Source organism: Elephas maximus, chromosome 3 (assembly GCF_024166365.1).
Source record: "Elephas maximus indicus isolate mEleMax1 chromosome 3, mEleMax1 primary haplotype, whole genome shotgun sequence".
NCBI lineage: Eukaryota > Metazoa > Chordata > Mammalia > Proboscidea > Elephantidae > Elephas > Elephas maximus.
The window spans coordinates 935,288-955,325 of record NC_064821.1 but is presented as its reverse complement, the minus strand read 5'-3'; the positions used below and the strand labels follow the sequence as shown (position 1 = coordinate 955,325).

The 20,038-nt window shown below is 65.0% G+C and overlaps 4 protein-coding genes across 6 annotated transcripts; 1 reads left to right on the top strand and 3 right to left on the bottom strand.

Annotated features, from left to right (window-relative positions):
* Positions 1-6: 6 nt before the first annotated feature.
* Positions 7-2,031, bottom strand: LOC126073994 (basic proline-rich protein-like). The gene is made up of 3 exons (XM_049881335.1): positions 680-2,031; positions 354-626; positions 7-265 (listed from the first exon to the last, which is right to left on the bottom strand). The coding sequence occupies exons 1-3, from the start codon at positions 2,029-2,031 to the stop codon at positions 7-9; spliced, it is 1,884 nt and encodes a 627-aa protein (XP_049737292.1).
* Positions 2,032-4,203: 2,172 nt separating this feature from the next.
* Positions 4,204-6,702, bottom strand: ATP5F1D (ATP synthase F1 subunit delta). 2 transcript variants are annotated; one of them, XM_049876132.1, is made up of 5 exons: positions 6,491-6,702; positions 5,514-5,667; positions 4,735-4,823; positions 4,507-4,651; positions 4,204-4,323 (listed from the first exon to the last, which is right to left on the bottom strand). In XM_049876132.1, exons 1-4 carry the CDS (start codon positions 6,629-6,631, stop codon positions 4,529-4,531), a joined length of 507 nt encoding a protein of 168 aa, XP_049732089.1. In that variant the 5' UTR covers positions 6,632-6,702; the 3' UTR covers positions 4,204-4,323; positions 4,507-4,528. The 2 variants fall into 2 exon arrangements, with proteins under 2 accessions (XP_049732089.1, XP_049732090.1); XM_049876133.1 differs by having other exon boundaries at positions 4,204-4,290.
* A 3,351-nt stretch (positions 6,703-10,053) lies between these two features.
* On the bottom strand, positions 10,054-11,544 carry LOC126073993 (translation initiation factor IF-2-like). The gene is made up of 4 exons (XM_049881334.1): positions 11,446-11,544; positions 11,165-11,396; positions 10,849-10,962; positions 10,054-10,736 (listed from the first exon to the last, which is right to left on the bottom strand). Exons 1-4 carry the CDS (start codon positions 11,542-11,544, stop codon positions 10,054-10,056), a joined length of 1,128 nt encoding a protein of 375 aa, XP_049737291.1.
* CBARP (CACN subunit beta associated regulatory protein) lies at positions 10,403-19,671 on the top strand. 2 transcript variants are annotated; one of them, XM_049876121.1, is made up of 10 exons: positions 10,403-10,697; positions 12,226-12,336; positions 12,406-12,545; positions 13,435-13,499; positions 13,836-13,980; positions 14,173-14,344; positions 14,500-14,640; positions 15,216-15,426; positions 17,168-17,348; positions 18,518-19,671. In XM_049876121.1, the coding sequence occupies exons 2-10, from the start codon at positions 12,247-12,249 to the stop codon at positions 19,584-19,586; spliced, it is 2,214 nt and encodes a 737-aa protein (XP_049732078.1). In that variant the 5' UTR covers positions 10,403-10,697; positions 12,226-12,246; the 3' UTR covers positions 19,587-19,671. The 2 variants fall into 2 exon arrangements, with proteins under 2 accessions (XP_049732078.1, XP_049732079.1); XM_049876122.1 differs by lacking the exon at positions 10,403-10,697 and adding an exon at positions 11,663-11,828.
* Positions 19,672-20,038: the final 367 nt, after the last annotated feature.

Sequence of the window (20,038 nt, the reverse complement as noted above, 5' to 3'; positions counted from 1 at the left end):
AGCAGGCTACTCCGGGCACTCGCTGGCCGGCTTCCCCCGAGAGGCAGAGGCAGGCCAACCCAAACCCCGCAATCCGAGCGGTCCTCCGGGTCGCGTCGGCTCGCAGGGGCACTTTCCGGGGGGTGGTCGCGAAGGGGGACCCAGGGCAGAGGGCGTAGCTCCCCGGCCGGCCGCGCTCGGTGCCGTCTCCGCTCGGGCCGCGCTGGCCCGCGTCCCCTCCCTTAGCAACAGCCGCCGCCGCCGCCGCCGCCGCCGCTTGGAGGATCTGGGGGTGAAAGTAACAAGAAAAAAAAGTTATAATGTATCAACGTTCGAAGGGGCGGGGCCACCGCCCCCTCCCATTCACTACTTACTCCGCCGGCCGCGCGCAGACCAATCGCCGCGCTGCCGGCCGCGCGCCATGGCCAATCAGCGCCGCCCGGGCGCTCCCCCACGTGGCAGGCGGGCCCGCCCTCGCCCCGCCCACCGGCGCCCCGGCGACCAAGGAGAGCGCGGCGGGGGCGGGGCGGGCGCCGCTGCGGGCCGCCCCCGCGACCCCCGCCCCTGGGCCATTCATAAGGGCCGGCGCTGGCAACAAAGGGTCGTCGCGGCCCGGGGCTGGGACCCCAGACTGCCGGCAGGCGCCCCTCCCCCAGGAGGGCAGGAGCGTGGAGAGGGGGCGTGGGCAGGGGGCGCAGGCCATTGTTCGCGGGCCCGCCCGAGGGGGAACAGGAAGTCGCGGGGCCGCCCCGGAGCCTCGGTCCGGGAAGCAGCGACGAGCGGAAGCGAGTGCGGACCCCGCGCCTCGTGATCGGGGGCAAACGGGGGCCGGGCCGGGTCGGGCCGGGCCGGGCCGGGGCCCCCTCCCCACGGGGCGGTGTAGAGGGCGGGCGGAGGGCGGGCCCCGGCTCCCGGTGACGTGGCCCAGGCCGAGAGCCCCTCCCGGGCCGATGCCACCTCGAACTCCCCCGCCCCAGTCCCCCGGGCCGGGCCCGCTTCCCGAGACGCGCCCGCCCGAGCCGGGACGTGACGCGGCGTCCCCAGCTGCGCCCGCCCGCGCCGCTCGGGGCTGCGGTGAGTCAGCAACGCCGGCGCGCCCTCTGTCGGCGCTGCCCGGAAGCGCGGCCACGAGCCCCGGGGGAAGGGGCGCCGCGGCTGCCCCGGTCGGTGGGGGGCTGCGGACCGGACGGCGGACGAGGGGGAGCCCCGCGAGGGTCCCAGGCCGGGTACTTGCTGCCGCGCAGCAGGGGAAACTGAGGCTATCAGCTCAAGGTCACTTGCGGGGCGGGGGAGGGCCCGGTGGGCGGGGCAGGGGTTGAGGTCCGGCCGAGGCGGTGCTGGCTGCGCGGGGCCCCTCCCCTGTCCCCGGGGGGCGTCGCAGGCGGGAAGCGCCCCTAACCCTGCCTGACCCCAGAAGGAGGAAGAGTGGGGGCTCCTTTCAGAGCTTCCAGTTAGGACACCCCTCCCGGATCCGCAGGGTCCCGCCCCCCACTCACCGAGCGCGGCTTGTCCTGGGTCCCCACAGTCTGAATGTCCCCACACCCGGGGTTGAGTGAGCGGTGGCGGGACTGGTCTGGGGCTCAGCGGGCGGCCCCCAGCCTTTATCCGCACCGCCTCCCGCCTTCCCTCGGGGTGGAGTTTGGGCGGGCAGGGGGCGGGGGCCGGAGCGGGCGGTGACGCAGCTGGCCCCCGCCCCTGCCTGCCGGCCAGGGCCCCCGGGCGCCGTCGGGCCTGGGCCACCCGCCATCCGAGCCTATTTCCGTAAATGTGGTGGGGGGCGCACCTGGAGCGCTGCTGAACCCTGCTCAGGGCCGGCCGCACCGACGACCTGGGTCCACCCTGCTTAGCCACCAAGACGGGTTCCGGGGTGCCCAGTCGGGTTCCCGTCCCGCCCCCTTCCCTGCCGCCCGGGGCCCGGTGCTTCCGCGTGGGGGGCGGGGCGGGAAAGGGGTCCTGAGTCAGCGGCCGCTGTCCAGGAAAACAGGCAGGAGTCACCTGCGTGTAGTTGGGGTGCCCCGGCCCGCATCCCTTAACGGTGACCTCAGAGGGCATTCATCCAGCGATTACCCAATGCCTGGCCCGCCTTGTGTCGGGAAGGTCACGACCTGGCTGCGCTGTGACCTTGGGGTAGAGAGGCATGTCAGCCTCAGTTTCTTCCGGTGGCCAGGAAGCTAAATGAGAATCCATTCTAGGTCCAGGGACACTGTCACCTTATCCATGGGGAAACTGAGGCCTCAGGTGGGAACAAGGCACGTCTGGGATCTCTGCCTCAGTTTCTCTCTCCAGGTTGTTTGGGGTGGGAGACATCAGTGATGACCCTGACAGGCAGTGCGGGCCCCCGGACTCTCCTTCCTCCACCCTCATGTCCACTTACCTGGTCAAGGTCTTCCCTTTATCTGGCCTGGCGACCTGCACCCCCACCCTGGTTCTGGGTGCCTCTCCCTGGGTTGCTAGTTCCCTTGTTTTCCTGTTCCCACCCAACATGCTCTGCAGCTTCTGGCCTCCCACCCTGAGTTCGGCGCACCCAGACACACCCAGACACTCCCAGCCTCAAGGGTCAGAGCTGGATCCCAGGGAGGCAGGGAGAAACCTGAAGAGCCATTGAAAAGGGTCACTGGGGTTGGGATTTGAGGGATGAATAGGAGTTTTCAGGACAAGATATGTGCTGACTTCTGGAAGTTAAGGACTTCCTGTAAGACAGGGCAGCACAAAGCAAGAGCAGATTTGGCCCAGGTTTGGCCAGGTCCAGTCTGTTGGGTCCCAAAGGGAATCCAGACATGGTGGAGAGAGCTATCTGGAACCTGAGCCTGAGGGGCTCAGAGAAGGGCAGCCATCAGCCACCGTCCCCTGCATGCGAAGCAGGTGGACTTGCGGGGCCCCAGGACTGAGCCCTTCCTTACTCTTCCTCCTTGGGTGGGCAGGCTCCTGGGCCTCCCTTGACCTTGGGCTGTCTGGGAGTAGAACAGAGCTCTGGAAACTGGGGCCCCACGGGAACTCTGGGCTCTGGGATAGCCCTGGCAGGGAGAGTGGGCATGCTTTGGTTGGGGCTTGGGGGCTGTGGCCCCGGGGAAAGATGCACCTCAAATCCAATGAACGTGTTTCTCCATCAGTGTCCCAGGCTGGACTGGCTTGTCCTGAGGTCAGGGAGGCAGAACCCCAGGTGGTGCTGTGTACTGTCCTGCCCTCACTGCCACAGACTTGATCCCTCAGACTGAGCCCTGGCCCTGTGACCTGCCCCAGGACAGCTTGGCCGGCATGAGCTGTTCCTCATGGACTGCATGTCTTAGCAGGGGCTAAACCTGGCATGTGGTGCAGGCTGGTTGGTGTGACTGGTGAAGGTCTCCTGTCTCTGGGCCTGAGGCCCCGTGCGTCATTGGTCTTATTTATAGCACTCTGGTGGCTGGGCCAGGAACTCAGGGGCCTGGGCTCCCGGCTGGGCAGGACAGGGTGGTTACATCAGTGATCCTAGCAGAAGAGTATATGCTCACATGATCTACTGACAAGACCCACCTCCCAACAAGCACCCATTTTACCCCCGTTGAAGCCCTGCATGCGGCTGTGGGGACAGTCACTCACATGGGACAGTGACACACTGAGCAGAGCAGACACGGCATGCATGTGCCCCCCAGTGGCCTCCTGTCACTGTCCCAGCTGCCGGTGACACACTGGAAGGCTGGGCTCCCACACAGTCACCACTCTGGAATCCCCTGACCACCCCGGTGCACACATGGACCCAGCCATGGTGTGGGCAAGGGCAAGAACATCCTGGACCCTTGAAGTCAGGAGAGGTGGCGGCTGCACAGGCTGCCCTCAGGCTCACCCCACCCCATCTAGGGCAGCCCAGTGGCCCCTAGTGCCTATGGAGGGGCGCACGCCCAGGGCCTGGGCTGCTGGCCAGGCTGGGCCACCCACAGCAGGCGTGCCCGGGGCGGGGCCTCCGTGGGAACTGGCAGGCCCCTCCCCTTCCCAGTGGAGGGCCGGGCCTCAGGGGCCCCCGCCCTGGGAGTGGTGGCCTTGCCCACCTCCACCCACTAGCCTGTCCAGGCTGGTAACCCTCACCTGACCCACTCCTAGGGTCAGGGCCAGCACCCTGCTCAGCGCCGCCAGCTGTCCTCTGCAGCCCACTGCCTAGAGGCTCGCATTGGCATCTTCATCCCCTATCACAGGGGGACACCGAGGGCCCTACTCATCCCCAACCCAGGCAAGGGAGACACAACCAGCACAGGTGGGTTCCTGGTTTTTAATTGGGGTATAGGTGGCGGCACTTGTCCTGCTGTGGTGGTCAGGAGAGCAAGGTCTCAGCATCTGGCTCTGAGGGGCCGAGAATGGTGGGCAGTTGTCAGGCTGGGGGTGTTGGGGAGCAGAAGGAGGATCCCATAAGGTGCTGTCCTCCAGATTTTAAACACCCTATCCCAGGGGAGGGGCAGAGAGGTCCTCTGTACACTGCTCTGGCCCCAGCAGTCAGCCTGGACCTGGGAAGCTGGCTCTGCCCACAGGGATTGCCCCATGCTGCCTCAGCTTCCATACCTGCACCCAGGGGCACACACCACTACTCAAGGGCCTTCACCAGGGCCTCGCCAGCCTCGATGCGAATCTGGATCTCCGCCCGCTGGGCCCCATCTGCAGCCCCTGACAGCTCCGCCTGCGCCTTCTCCAAGTTTGCCTTGGCTGCCTGCAGGAGGTGAGAATGGGAGGCAGGGACTCTGGCTAGTCCCTCTCCCTCCCTGCCTCGGCTTCCCCCGCCCAGACACTCACTCCCAGATCCAGCATGTCCAGTGTCACAGCCTCCTCAGCCAGTAACTGCACCGAAGAGTCAGCGTTCACTGTGACAGAGCCACTGCTCACTGTGGGAGACACAGAAAAAAGGAAGTAAAACCCCCAGGTCCAGTGTGTCCAGTGTCTCATACTCCTCCACCAGTAACCATGACCGTGACAGAGCTGCTGCTCACTGTGGGGGTTACAGAGAAGAATTCAGACCCGCAGATCTCAGCCTCCTTGTCCACAGGGGCACGGTCAACCCCAGACCCTCGTGCTGAACCAGGAAATCCGTGACATGAGAACACTGTGTCCCCAAACGCTCCAACTGCCGCCAGCTGGGGGAGGCTCCCACAGGTCTGGGCTCGGAGTCTGGTTCCAGGGATGGGTGTCAGGAGAGAAAACAAGCAAAGACACCCAGAGAGAGCACACAAGCTAGAAGAGGCAAGGACCAGAAAGCCAGTACGGGCATGTCAGGGTCTTGACCCACCAGATACTTGGGGAGGGCTGAAGAGTCAGGTGGAGCTAGGTTCCAACTGGTTTCTCCACAAACAAAGGTGCTTCCCCCTCTAAATCACCAGCCCCTCCCCACCCCAGCACCTGTTACCTAAGCCACTCCTGCTGCCTGTGAATTGGCTGAGGCAGGGTTGTCTGCTTTGCCTCCTGCTGTACCCCTGGTGCCCAAATTGGTGGTCTGAGCCATGCAGGCCAGCCCCTGAGCTTTTATGTTTTCACACTGTCACTGGAATAGGGACTGCAGTGCCTGACCCCCACCTCACCAAAGTACTTGGTGGTGGTGCCATCCTCTGCGTGGACAACGACCAGCCCCGGCCGCAGGACCTGCAGTGTGGGCACGTGGGATGCCAGGATGCCGAAGGCTCCTGTCTGCGTAGGCACGTCCACCTGGCGAACATGGGCGCCATTGAAGAACACCTGCAGAGAACAGAAAAAAAAGGCATGCGGAGCAGATCACTGTAGGCGAGCCCTCGGTCCCTGGACTCGGTCTGTCAACCTATGAAATGAGTCCGGGGTGGGACTGAGCGCTCACACAGGCAGCCCGGCGCTTGGACCCCATGCCTCCCTAGGCATTGGTTCTGGGGAAGGGCCTCCAGCCTCCCTGTGTCTTAGTTTGCTCATCTGTAAAACATGAATGGTGGGGTCATCACCGTCTTTCCAGAAAAAAGTGCTCAGAGAGGGCAGTGAGAGCGAACCAGTCCCACCACCCCAAGAGGCCCGTAAGGTAGGAGCTTGTCTCAGCCGGGGGACTGGGGGTCTTGGACACTGGACCACGAAAGAGAGACGGATGGTGCACAGCCGGAGTGCAGCGACCAGGAGTGAGGTTGGGAGGGGTCCAGCCGTGGACCACACTGGATGGGCGTGGAGGATCGGGTTCAGGGAAGGGGGCCGGCCCAACAAATGGGAGCCAGGGGCGGGGCTCAGGTTCCAGACCACAGAGACCCAGGGTGCAGACAAGGGAGAGGGGGTGCAGGGGCTCGGGCTCCGGGCCACACCGGAGGGCCTGGGTCCGGGGGTCTGGAAGCGGCCCGGGGGTCGGGCGAACAGGGAATTGGGGGCTCGGATTCCAAACCGCCACGAGGTGCGTGGTCCCGGTCGGGGTCCGGCGACCCGGAAACTGGGGGGCCGGGCTCTGGACCCCGGGGTGCGGGGTCCGGAAGGGGGCTGGGGGCCTCTGGCTCAGGCCCGCCCAGAGCTGAGCGGGTCCCGGTCGGGGTCCGAGCGCGGCCGGCGTCCGAACCTGCGTTGGCGAGGCGAAAGTGAAGGACATCTGCCCCGGGCCGGCGGCGGGGGCCGGGGCGGCAGCGGCCTCGGCGTAAGCGCGGGCCTGGCGCACGAGGCGGCCCAGGCCAGGGCGGCGGAGCAGCGCGGAGGGCAGCATGGCGGCGGCGGCGGAGAGCGGGCGGGCGGCGGGCGGACTCGGGCCGAGGGCGGGCGGCCTGGAGGGCGAAGAAGACGGCGCGCGGGGACGTCTGGGAGAGGCAGTCCGCGCCAGAGCGCAGACGCGAACTACGGGTCCCAGCGGGCCGCGCGCGACGTTGACGCCGCGGCGGGTAGAGCATGCTGGGGGTTGTAGTTTTCCTACAAGTCCCGAAGAGGACGTGCCCGAGGTCAGTGAGGGGGGTAACCCTCAGCTCCCAGGTGGCCGGTCAGTGGCGGCCAGAGGGCTCTGTTTGGTGGACACCGAGGAGCCTGCATGGAGGAGGGGGCCACCTGAAGCTTTTAGCTCATCATATTTGCAGTGCTCATGGGATGTCTGAAACTAATTCTCTCGTGGAAAACAGATTTCTGGGGTCCATGGAGTTGGAGTGACCCACCCAAGCTATTGCCCTTAGATGTCAATAAGAACTCAGCTGCTAACCAAAACGTGGGCAGTTCGAATGCACCAGCCGCTCCTTGGAAACCCTACGGGGCAGTTCTATTCTGTCCTATAGGGTGGCTGTGAATCAGAATTGACATGGTGGCAGTGGACTCCTGGTAGCACAGTGGTTAAGTGCTCAGCTACTAATCAAAAGGTCAGCGTTTGAGCCCACCAGCTACTCCATGGGAGAAAGATGTGACAGCCTGCTTCCTTAAAGATTTACAGCCTTGGGACCCTGTGGGGCAGTTCTCTTCATAGGATCATTATAAATGGAATCAACTTGACAATAATGGATTTGTTTTTGGTTTAAGACCATGTTGCCTTAGGCGTTGTGCTGTTTTGAAGAATTGTCTATATGCAGTTTTTTAATAAACGGAAACTCCGAAATCAGACTAGAAGATATGTTTTAGAGTAAGCTGTTGTTATATAAACACATTGTTCTGGCCCCTTTTCCATGGCAATGTAGATAACATGGGATATGAGAATCTCCGGAAACCCTGGTGGCATAGTGGTTAAGTGCTACGGCCGCTAGCCAAAGGGTCGGCAGTTCGAATTGGCCAGGCGCTCCTTGGAAGCTCTATAGGGCAGTTCTACTCTGTCCTATAGGGACACCATGAGTGGGAATCGATTTGACAGCACTGGGGTTTTTTTTTTTTTTTTTTTTTTATGAGAATCTCTGGAAATTCTTTAGTCAGGAATATTTCTGACTCCCCAATCGAAATGTTACCCCTATTTACAAATCGGGTGTTAAATAAACCTGTTTTATTATTGGTTTAATATGATTTTTGTTTTAACAGATGCCGGGGTCTGGAGGGACATCAGGGATCAGGATGCAGGGCCTAACATAGACATTCTACCTAATAAAAGAGGGACTCTTACAGCGTGTGAGAAAGGGGTGTACGCTTGAAAGGGGAAAATGCAGAGTAGGGGGGCGGACGGCAGGCTGAGCTTGCAGGAACGGGCACCCGAAGAGGGCTGGCTGAGCTTGCAGGTGCAGGCACCCGGCGGACGGCAGGCTGAGCTTGCAGGTGCGGGCACCCGACAGAGGGCTGGCTGAGCTTGCAGGTGCGGGCACCCGACAGAGGGCTGGCTGAGCTTGCAGGTGCGGGCACCCGACAGACGGTGCGGCTGAGCTTCCAGGTGCGGGCACCCGGCGGACGCCAGGCTGAGCTTCCAGGTGCGGGCACCCGACAGACGGCGCAGCTGAGCTTGCAGGTGCGGGCACCCGGCGGACCGCACGCGCTCCCGACCGGTAGGTGGCGCCCTCAGCCCGGGAACGCACGTCCGGCGCCCCACCCGCTCGCCGCCCACGCGCGGCGCTGACGCAGGGGCGCGTGCGCGGGCGGCCTGGAGCTCCGCTGACGTCAGCCGGGGCCGGCGCAGCCTCGTTTGCAGTTCTGACGTCAGCGCCCCGCCCCCGCGCTCACGCAGGTCTGCGGCCCCCGGTGTCGGGCTCCAGCCCCCTGCCCTTGGGCTCCGAGAACACGAACACGCGGGATCCGGGTGGCGTTGGGGCTCACCCCGGGAAGGGCTCCATCCCAGGGGGAACAAGGGACAGGGGAGGGGCGCAGCCATACCCGGGCATGAGTCTGCCACCTTCCTTGGCTCCCCGTGTTGCCCTCGCCCAGACAGGCGCTCCGGGAATCCAGGTGGCTGAGGAGGCCCCCCCTCCCCGGGCCAGCCCTAATGCCCTGGCCGTTCTGTGTTGGGGTGCAAAGGGAAGCCTTGTTTCTCCGGGTGTGGCCTGTTGGCAGCCCCCGCCTCGCCACCCCATGTTCAGCTGCCACTCCTGTTAGGGGTTAGGGGTTTAATCAGCTTCTCATACTCACTGCATCAAAGAGCATCAAAGAGTTTCTCTCTAGCCCCCAACCAGGTGGCCTTGGCACTCAAGCCCCAAACCTGGGGTTACGCTGAAATTCTCCTATAGACCCAATTTAAGGTCAATCTAGGCCAGTGCAGCCACGAGCTCTGGCCTGGACCGCTCCAGCCTCCTCTCCTGGCCTCACGGGGTGCCTCGTCCCCACAAAACCAGAGGGAGTCTCTTTTTGTAAAAACAAAATCTGATTGTCATCCCCCTGCTGGGAACCACTAACTGGCTTCCCTGTTTCTCCCCCAAGGCCCTGGCAGCCTCACTGCCCACTCTCTCAGCCTTGCTCACGTGCATCTTCAGCAAACCCAGTTTCCTGCCCCAGGGCCTTTGCACACACACCCCCCATTAGCCATAAGGCTGCCCCTTGCCACTTCATGCAGTCTGTACTGTGTGCTCAGTCTGGGGTAAAGCCTAGGCACCCAGTCATGAATCAATTCCTGCCCTTGGAGATCAGCGTAGCGTAGTTGGGGTGCAGGGCGCAAAGGGAGACAAAACCCAGGAGGAAGTAAATTCCACCGTGTAGGACCCTGGAGAGAAAGTAGGGCAGGGCACTAGGGAGTGTGGGATGAGACATGGGTATTTCAGAGAGAGGGGAAGAAGGGAAGGGAGGGAAACTGGCACCTAAATGGGGGACGGCCCTGTAGGCAGAGGCTCCTGCAGGCGCTAAGTGCCAAGGATGGCCTAGCCTGGGGCTTTGAGGAGCTGGAAAAGTAGGGGAGGTGAGGCCAGGAGGTAAGGGGGATGCTGTGAGGAGGGAATGGGGGCTGCAGTGGGATGTAGCACCCAGGCCCAGGGAGCTGGGCTGGGACTAGGCTGGTGGCACATGGGTGGCCTGAGCACCTGGAAGGATTGGGTTTGGGCTGAGGTAGGTGTGAGATGCCTGAAGGCCACCCTGCATGGAGAAGGCCACTACAAACCCAGCACAGGCTTGGGTACCTTTGCTAACGTTTGCTTGTTTCACCTCAGCAGGGGAACAGGGCGCGCCCCTGACGATGCCTGGCAAGTGTTGCAGGACCCACGGGAGGGACACAAAAAAGGGGAAGAAACATCTCCCCAAGAGCCCCTGGGCGGTCTATCCTGGGGACCCCCAGGCAGGAGTTGTGCGCCCCAATATGCCCAGGTTGTGCTGCATTTCAGTATCCTTGGGCCGAGGGGAGTCGCACATCCCAGACTGTTCACCCCAGGCCACGGGACTGTGAACCCCAGACCCCCTGAGCTGTGCACTCCAGGGTCCCCCAAGCCGAGGGAGTCGTGTCCCTCGGGACACCCAGGCTGTCACTCGAGACCCCTGTGTAGGGGAGGCCGTGGGGGTGAAGGGAAGAGAGGCGCACCCCCAGCCCGGGAGCCTGGATCTGCGGCTCCGCGTGGGTAGGGGGCGCCAGGAGTGCAGGCTCCGCCCCCCGCCCCCGCCGGAAGGGAAGGGGAGGCGGTGGCCGGCGCCGAGAGAGCCAGACTCGGTAGCAGAGTGCGGCGGAGGCGGCCGGCCGGGACCGAGCGGCCGCGAGCGGCCCTGAGCAGGATCCACCGGGCCGGGCGCGCCGCCAACGCGATCACGTGCGCGCCCCTCCTGCCGTTCCCGGGCGCGGTGGGCCGCGCGCGCTCCATTCATAAATCCGCGCCTCTCCGCGCCGCCGGGCCGAGCAAGCCCGGAGCCGCTGCTGCCGCCGCCGCCGCCGCCGCCGCCGCCGCCCATGGGCCACGCGCCCAAGCGCTGAGGTAGGCGCGGCCGGGCGGGGGACCGGGAGCCGGGGGGTCCTGTCCCCAACCCAAGGGTGTCCGCGCCCCGCCCCTTCGGCCACTAGAGGGGGACCCCCCCACGCCCTGCCCGGCCTCAGTTTCCCCCTGTAGGATGGGCGAGCAATGGTGCCTCCGCCTCCCGGGAGGTCCAGGGTAGATGCTCCTGGAATCGGGGTCTCGGCCACTCGGTCCCCCTGCTCCCGCTGTCCCCGATTGCGGCCGCCCCGCCCCCAGGCTGGGTCCCCTGGGGCGCGGGGTGGGAGCAGAGCGAGCTCGCGGGGTGCCAAGGCCGCCTGGGCCTGGGGGCCGCCCTCTGGGGACCTCCCCGAGTTCGTGCCTTATCCCCAAGCGCCCCTCTTGCCCTCGGTCTCCTGCCATCCTCCTGTCGCTGTGCCTGCCCTTTTGCAACCCCCCTCCCCCCAGCTTGAACTCATTTCCCGACCTACATCGGCGCCGGCACCCCCCTCCCCGGGGTGCAGGGAACCCCGGCCGGCCTCGGTCAGGAGCGCCGCGAGGACCCTCTCCTCCCGGCCTCAATTTCCCCCGCTGTCGAGTGGGACTTAAAGTCCGAAAGGGCCGGTCCCCAGGCTTTGGGAAAGGACCCTGCGGTCCCACACCAACTCGGGACGGCTGATCATCTTGGAGGTTTCGGGGCATAGCCGCCGGCTCCCCACTCGGCTGAGCTCGGAGCGGGGGTCAGGGCAGTGTCCAGGCAGCCCCTTCTCGCCGTCGGGCGCGCGCTGAGCCGCCTCACGGGCCTCAGTTTCCCCCGACCGCGAAGCAGCCCGGAGGCCGGGGTGGGCCCACGGGAGGCGGCCGCAGCCATCTTGCCCGCCCGCCGGCTCCGCAGCTGCCCCTGCAGGGCCTCCCCCCGCCGCTCCCTCCCGTGCTCCCTGGCAACCCTCCGGCCCCCCCCCCCCCGGCCTGCGCCGTCGCCATGGGAACCGGATTCTTCAGGCGGGAGCAGATGCGCACGCCTTGTCCTCTCCACTCCTACCGGCGCGCGGCGGAGGGGACCCTCACAGCCCCAGTCGTGACCCCGCCCCTCCGCCGTGGGTGGACCCCGGAGCGCTGCCTCCCCCCACCTGTGAAGCCGGGTTCCTGCTTAGGGTGGGGGCGGCCTCTCCCTGATGCAGTGGACGGGGCATGGGGACCTAGGGTCCCGTCTGGGCCAGCGGCTGGGCCTCCGTTTCCTCATTCCTTGCCGGGGTGCTGCCCCCCCCACCGCCTGGCCCAGCCCCACCCGCTGGGAGGCTGGTGTTGGCGCACCAGCCGCCCCTCCCCAAAGATGGGGAAATGGAGGTGCAGAGAAAAGCCCTGCTCGTGGCCCGCCAGGCCCACTCCAGGCTGGGGGCGGGGGGGGCGCTGCTGCAGCTCCCCTTCATGAGTCACCACCCTGCGTGTGTGGGCTCCTGCCGGGGGACGGCAGAGGGAGGCTTATTTTCAGCGGCTCCTGTGGGTTGGGGCTGAGGGGGCGCGGGCACTGAGGAGGCCCTGCCCCCCCCAGGCCCCTCTTCCCGGCCCTACGATGCAGCCCACGGCCACCATGGCCACAGCCGCTGCTGCCACCACCGTGGCGCTGACGACCTCGTGGGACAATGCCACGGGCCGCCCCACGGTGAGTGAGGGGAGCAGTGGGTGGGGGGTCAAGGACCCAGGCCTGAGGTCCTGACGGAGCCCCCTGCAGGCAGAGCCCGAGGCCATCCTGGACAACTATGTACTGCTGGTGCTGGTCATGTCGCTCTTCGTGGGTGGCACGCTGGTGGTCCTGTCCGGCGTGTTGCTGCTGTGCAAGCGCTGCTGGGAAGTGCACCGGCGTGTCCACAGGTGAGGGGGGAGAGGGGCAGGTGTACACACATGCCAGCCTCGTGGGGGTGCACAGGTGTGCAGGTATGTGTGCACAGTCTGGGTCCACAGATGTGTGCATACGTGTGCAGTCTGTCGTTGCATGTGTGCATATGTGTGTGTGTACCTGCACACAGTCTGGGTGCATAGGTGTGTGGGTATGTGCAGTCTGGGTGCACAGGTGTGGGTACGTGTGCACAGTCTGGGTCCACAGGTGTGTGCGTATGTGTGTACAGTCTGGGTCCTCCGGCGTGTGCATACGTGTGTGTGTGTATCTGCGCAGTCTGGGTGCATAGGTGTGTGGGTATGTGCAGTCAGGGTGCACAGATGTGGGTACGTGTGCACAGTCTGGGTCCACAGGTGTGTGCATATGTGTGTACGGTTTGGATCCTCGGGTGTGTGCGTACGTGTGTGTGCACAGTCTGGGTGCACAGGTGTGCACTTACGTGTGCAGTCTGGGTGCACAGGTGTGTAGGTATGTGTGTACAGTCTGGGTGCACAAGTGTGCGTACATGTGGTCAGTCTGGATCCATAGGTGTGTGCACGGTACGTGCATAGAGGTGTGTGCTTGTGTATGCAAATGCGTGTACATATGTACCTGTGTGCACAGGTGTGTACCTGTGTGTATGTGTGTATGCATCCACAAGTTGGATGAGGCAGGAGATAGTTCCTGCTGGCCAGGCGCCTGTCTCTGAGTTGGTATATCTGGGCAAGACCTCTGGGCGTGGTGCATGAACGGCTCCTAGTTCTGGTGCATGTGGATAGATTCCTGTATGCGCCCTGGGACATGCTGGGCTGCGGAGGCAGGGTGGGCTACAGGGGTGCGGTCCCAGCCCTCTGTGTCCCACAGTGCCCTTCCGCCCCTCCACAGAGCCATGGAGGAAGCAGAAAAGACCACTACCACCTACCTGGACAACGGTACCCACCTAGCCCGAGGTGAGGAGCCCAACCAGCCCCGGCCCCTGGCCCCCAGGCCCACCCTACCCACCCCCACTGCCCACCCTGAACTGCCTGACCAGCTGTGTCTGTCTGTCTCCCCCACCAGACTGGGCGCAACTCGATTCCGACTCATCTCTGTTTCCTTAAAGCCCTCCGCGTAGGTGCGCACAGGCGCGTGCTGAGCGTGTGAGTGTGTGAGCGGATGAGTGAGTGCCGCCACCCCGCCCACCCTGTCCATCCGTCCCCACCCGCCTGCCCGCCCAGCTGCCTACCCACCCATGACCAGGCGCGGCTCCATTCGGGGCTCACCCCTCTTCTGGCTCTCCTCCGCAGACCCTGACTCACGGGGCGAGGACCCAGAGGGCCAGGACGCAGAGACGGAGCGCTTCCTGTCCACCAGCGCCACCGGCCGCCGAGTCTCCTTCAACGAGGCAGCGCTGTTTGAGCAGAGCCGGAAGGCGCAGGACAAGGGCCGCCGGTAAGGGGGTGCGGCGCAGGGGCCCTCGAGGGTCCCCAGAGGGTAACTGTGCAGTGGTGGAGCTCACCGGTGCGGGGAGTGTGGGGTAGGGGCCTGGCACCCTACCCGAGCTCTCCCCAGACCCTACAGGTTGGGCAGGACAAGGTGGGTGCTGGGTGGCACACTGACGTGGCCCTGGTCACATGCGCAAAGGTACACCTTGACGGAGGGCGACTTCCATCACCTGAAGAATGCCCGCCTCACCCATCTACAGCTGCCTCCGCTCAAGATTGTCACCATCCACGAGTGTGACTCAGGCGAGGCCAGTGCGGCTGCTGTGACCCACCCAGCTGCTGCCCCCAAGGCCAGCCTCGCCATCTTCCAGGTGAGCACACGCCGGGGCGGCCGACGGGAGCCGGGGGTCCCGGGTCCTGGCCTCCGGGTACAGCACCCTTACCCCTTGAGGGGGGTCAGGCCCGGGACGGCCAGCGTCTCGTGCCCTTTGACCTGTCACTGCTCCCCCACGGCTCTGTCCCACAGTCCCCGGGGAAGGCCCTCACCGGCCGCTCTGTGGGCCCCAGCTCCGCCCTGCCAGGTGACCCCTACAACTCTGCCGCCGGCGCCCCTGACTTCGTGGAGATCAGCCCCTCGGCGTCGAGTGACTCAGGGGAGGGCACCTCGGTAAGGGCCTGGCTCGTCTCTGCGTGTCTCCTGCTGTGTCTGGACAGCAGGCGGGCTTATTGGGAGTGCATAACACGCCTGCCCCCTGCATGGGAGAAAGTCAGCCGGTGGCCTCCACCCCCATGGTTCTCCTGGTCCTGGTCCCGAATACACAGGAGGTGGCGTGTGCAGCCACACGTGTGCTCACAGACATGTGAAACGCTCTTGTCTCCTTTACCTGATTGAAGGATCCAGGTACCTACAAGGACTCGGCCAGGGCTGTGGGCCACATGGGGTCCCCTCCCTTGCTTCCTCCACCCCCACACCTGCTGTGGGCTGAGCTCCTGGACACCCACCCTGGGGCTTGTTGGTCCCCCGACTCCCACTCAGTGTCCTTGTCAGAGAAGGGCAGAGCCGGGGAGGGCGGCTGGGGGGAATGAGAGCTGGCCATGTCTGCCCGAGCCCCTGGCCCCCCAGGACCTTGCGAGCAGGCCCTGGCGCCCTGGGCGGAGTGGAAGGTAGAGGGACACACATGAACACCAAGGCTGGGGGCTGCCTGCTGCTGAAGCTCACAGCCCATCCTGTTTCTTTCTCAGTTGGATGTAGGTGCCCGGAGCGCCAAGGCTAGTGGGCCAGGGGCCGCGGCAGGTCCTGGGGAGGTGGGCACCAGCTCCGGGGCAGGCTCTGTCCTGCAGTTCCTCACCCGCTTGCGGCGCCATGCCAGCCTGGATGGGGCCAGCCCCTACTTCAAGGTCAAGAAATGGAAGCTGGAGGCCAGCCAGCGGGCGTGCAGCCTGGATACAAGAGGTAGGCCTGGGCTGTGAGGGCCCCAGGGGGCCCCAAGGGCCCCAGGAGGGCTGTGGCAACTGCTGGGGGGCCTCGGGAGTGGCAGCGAGCAGAGGAACAGCGTGAGCCAGTCCCCCCACTGAGGCGGCGGTGTGGGGTGTCCTGTGGGCCCAGGCATTTGAGGTCCCGCGCCATGGTGGACCTCAGCTAGCGGGGCTGGCGTCGGCTCAGGTTCCTCCCTGATCACAGCTCAGCCTGTGCCCACTCGTGGGAGCCCCACCGAAAGCCATCACGTTCTGCAGGGTCCTGAGCGCCCCCTCACTTCCTTTCCCAGCTGGCTGGGGTGCTTGTCTAGACTATGGCTTCCTCTGGTTACAAGGCTGGACTGGAGCAGGGGTCCGTGAGCATTTCCAAAAGACCAGATAGTGGTATTTTTGGTCTAGTGGTCAAACGGTCTATGTCTCGATTACCCGGTTCTGTTCCCTTAGTCCTGGAGTAGCTGTAGGTGATACGTAAATGAAGTATCGTGATTGTGTGTAGGTAAAACTTAATTTATAAAACCGGGCAGTGGGCCGGTTTGGTCTGTAGGCTTTAGTGCACCAGCCCCTGGATTAGATGGCACAGCCCATCAGTTTTCCAACAGGGCAGGACGCTCAGCAGGTGATGCCAGCATGGAGGGCCTGGGGCCAGGCCACTGGGACTCCCGCTGCACAGTAGAGGAGGAGGTGGCAGGCTTCCATCCGTAGTCTAAACATCAGAAACAAGTGAGACAAAGCTGAGGGGAGGGGACAAGCCCTGACAGAGAGAGAAAGAGCAGGACCGTCTCACTGGGGCCACTGGGCAGAGGGCTCCGGCCATGGGCAGAGGGCTCCGGCCGTGGGCAGAGGGCTCCGGCCGTGGGCAGAGGGCTCCAGCCGTGCAGAGAGGGCGAGATTTCTCCCGCCCGTCTCGGGCAGCTCCCAGCCCAGGGGGGCGTAAGGCATGGGCCAGTTGCACTGCTTCCCTGACCAGAGTTGAGAGTCGGGTCTCTCAGACGGAGCCCGTGAATCCGGGACGCAGCTACAGTCAAGTGCAGCTGCGGAAGAGCCCAGAACCTGTTTGCTGGGTGGCTGTCCTCCCCACCCCCGAGGCCTTCCCAGGGAAGCTTCTCTGAGGCCTTCCTGGCGTGGGAGCCCACGGACTGGGCTGGGTAGCCCCACACTCCCCCTGGCAGCTCCCCCCAGCCTGCCTCTCACTCTCACTCTTTCTGGTTGCTGCACTTTTCGTCAGCTGTGCCACTGCTGGGTCCCCAGCATCCTGCTGTGGCTGTGCCCCCTCTGGCCAGGGGTCCTTTGGGCGCCACTCACACTTGAGGCCCCACACTGACGCCCAAGGCTCTTTCACTCACACCTAGCTCCTCTGCTCTCTGTATCTGTCTCCTCCCCTGTAACAGGTGTAAGGAGCTCTGGTGACGCGACAGTCAACAGTTTGGCTGCTAACTGAGAGGTTGGGGATTCGATCCCACCCAGCAGCTCTTGGGGAGAAAGGCCTGGTGATCTGCTCTTGTAAAGACCACAAGTGACAATACTCTACAGGGCAGTTCCGTTCTGTTGCGTGGTGTTGCTGGGAGTCGGAATTGACTCAACAGCATGTAACGCCAGTAACGACAATCAGGGTGTACCCACCCCGGGGAGCCACATCAACATAACCTGGCCCAGGGTGTGCCCAGGTGGGAGATATGCTGGGGGCTGCAGACGAGCTGACAGTCCTCTCCTCTGTGCAGGCTCACCCAAGCGGCACCACTTCCAGCGGCAGCGGGCAGCCAGTGAGAGCATGGAGCAGGAGGGGGACGCTCCCCACGAGGACTTCATCCAGTACATTGCCCGAGCCGGCGACACTGTGACTTTCCCGCCCCCCAGCCCCTTCCTGGCCAGCCCCACCAGCCCGCCCCCCGCTCTCGGCAGGTATTTTTCAGTAGATAGAGAAGCTAGGGACGGACCTGGGGGCCCCTGCCCGTCCCTGTTTCCCCCAGGCCACCCTGTGGATGCGCAGGTGCGCCCTTCTGCTCCACAGCCCCTCCCCAAGGTGGACTCGCCGGGGCCACCTGTCCACCATGGACCGGAGAAGGGAAGCAGGGAAAGACCTGGTAAGGGTGGAGGGCTTGAGAGGGGACCCCAATACAGGACACCCACCTAGGAAGGTCTGCCATGGGTGTGTGCCCATGTGGGCACTGAAGGGGTCTCTGCTGTGGCCCTGGACCCTCGCCCACCACCCCTTCCTGGGGTCCGGACAGTCCTTTCTCAGAGATAGTTGTAACTGCTCTGTTTGCCCCAGTACCCAGAGGAGTGGATAGGGGTGGGATCCCGGGGCACAGCAGGCCTCCTCCTCTTGGGTGGCTCCGGGTCTCGGTGAGAGGCTAGGTGCCCTTCCCCAAACCCACCTCCACCTGGCTGCCAGGTAGAACCTCCCGGTCTCGGTGTGGAACTAAAGCTGCAGCTGCTGAGGCAGTCCAGTCACCTGTGAGACCCCTAGCACCACTCTGGTCTCTAAGGCATATAGGGAGGGCATGGGCAACCTGAGTCAAGGCAGACACTCCGTGAGCCCCACTGGGCGCAGTCACCTGTCAGAGTCACAGGAGAATGAAGCACAGTGAGCTCCAGAATGTTCTACAACAGCATGACTAATTCTTCCTTTTGTGTCTCTTCTTCTGGTTCCTGATGCATTTGGGATGGGGGGGGTGTCTTTACCAAGTAGGGGCACAGCTACTTGCCCTGGTCCAATTCCCGCATGCACTAAATTGACCAGGGATCAACCCATTCATGGGGCTCTTTCTGGGGGAGGGGCTGGCCACCTGCAACCCCTTCCCTTGTGCTTGGCAAGCCCCTCATGAGAGTCCTTGGCTGGAAAAGCAGAGGCAGGCACCTGGGCTCAGGGTTGATCCAAACAGTGTCCCACACAAAAGCGACAGCAACATTTTTTTAAAAAATCCATTTCGTGCAGGGCCAGGACAATTTCTGGAGGTCCCCACCGGGGACTACCCTCGCTGACCCAGAGGTGGGGTGGCCGTCGTGGAGAGGGGGGGAAGGGGCCCCCCGCAGGCAGGCACTTCTGACGGCAGCGGCGTGGCTTGCAGGCTAGAGGCCGAGGAGGAGCAGGGCACCGCGGGAGCAGGCAGCCCCGAGATCCCCCCGGAGCGCGGCAGCCTGGGGCCCGAGCAGCAGCAGCAGGATTCGGACGCCGAGCGGGAGGCCGGGCCGGAGCCGGCGCCAAGCGTCTACACGGACATCTGGAGCCTACGCGCCTCGCTCGAACTGCACGCGGCCACCGCCTCGGACCACAGTAGCAGCGGCAATGACCGCGACTCGGTGCGCAGCGGCGACAGCTCCGGCTCCGGGGGCCCGCCACCCGCCTTCCCCCCGCCCTCGCCGCCGCCCACGCCGCGGCCCAAGGACGGCGACGCGGGCGACACGGGCGGGCCGCGCAAGCTGCTGCAGATGGACAGCGGCTACGCCAGCATCGAGGGCCGCGGCGCCGGCGACGACGGGCCCAGCGCTTCCGAGAAGCGCTGCTCCTTCGGCGCTGGCCGCGCGGCCACCGTGGCGGACAGCTTCGAGGCGGCCCAGGCCGAGGAGGTGCCCGTCCCCGCGCGGCCCCTCAGCCCGCGCGCCTGGCCACGCCGCACCCCCCGCCGCGACTACAGCATCGACGAGAAGACGGACGCCCTCTTCCACGAGTTCCTCCGCCACGACCCGCAGTTCGACGAGGCCTCCGCGCGCCACCGCGCACGCGCGCACCCCCACGCCCACACGCGCAAGCAGTGGCAGCAACGCGGCCGGCAGCACAGCGACCCCGGCGCGCGCGCGGCCCTGGCCCCGTCCCCGGCCGGCGGCGAGCCCCGCCCCGCGCGTGCACCGTTGCGCCGCGGCGACAGCGTCGAAGGCCCACTGCCGCCCACGCGCGTGGCCGGCGCGGGGCCCGAGGACGCGCCCGCCGCCATCCCGGTCATCGAGGAGGAGCCTGGCGGCGGCGGCAGCAGCTGCTCCAACTCGGGCCTATGCCTCGAGCCCCCGGAGACGGTGCTGCACAAGCTGGCAGCGAGCCTCGACGAGAGACTCTTCCCTCCACGCCTCGTCCAGCCCTTCGCCGTGGCTCCAGCGCTGGCCACCGCCGCCCCCACGTCCCCCGACCACAGCCCGGCCTAAGCCTCGCGACCCGAGCCCACCTCTCGTTCCGGGGCCGCGCGAGGCCTCGGGGCGGGAGACACGGGGGGCCGCAATGCCCCGGCGCGCACGTGTGGCCCGCCCCCGCCCAGAGTTGCGCGGCACTTGCACGCGTAGCTCGCCGGCCTCCTCGTGCCGCACCGGGGCGCACGTGCTCCGGCCCTGCCGGCGCGCAGTCTCGGGTCCTCGGGGTGTCTGGAGGCCAGAGGCTCGGGGACCGCGGGCTGCCGGGAGAGTTAATTTCCTCATCTTGGGCTTCCAAAGACAAGTCTGTCTGTGGCCCTGGATTGTGGCCTCGGGATGGGGGTGACCGTTGTAAAAACTGTTAGGAGCTTCAGTGGTGGGTGACCTCCGTCAGATGTATGCGCAGGGTCTGCCACCCGAAGAGATCCCGAGAGTCCTGAGGGCCAGTGGCGCCTCCAGGTGGTTCTGGG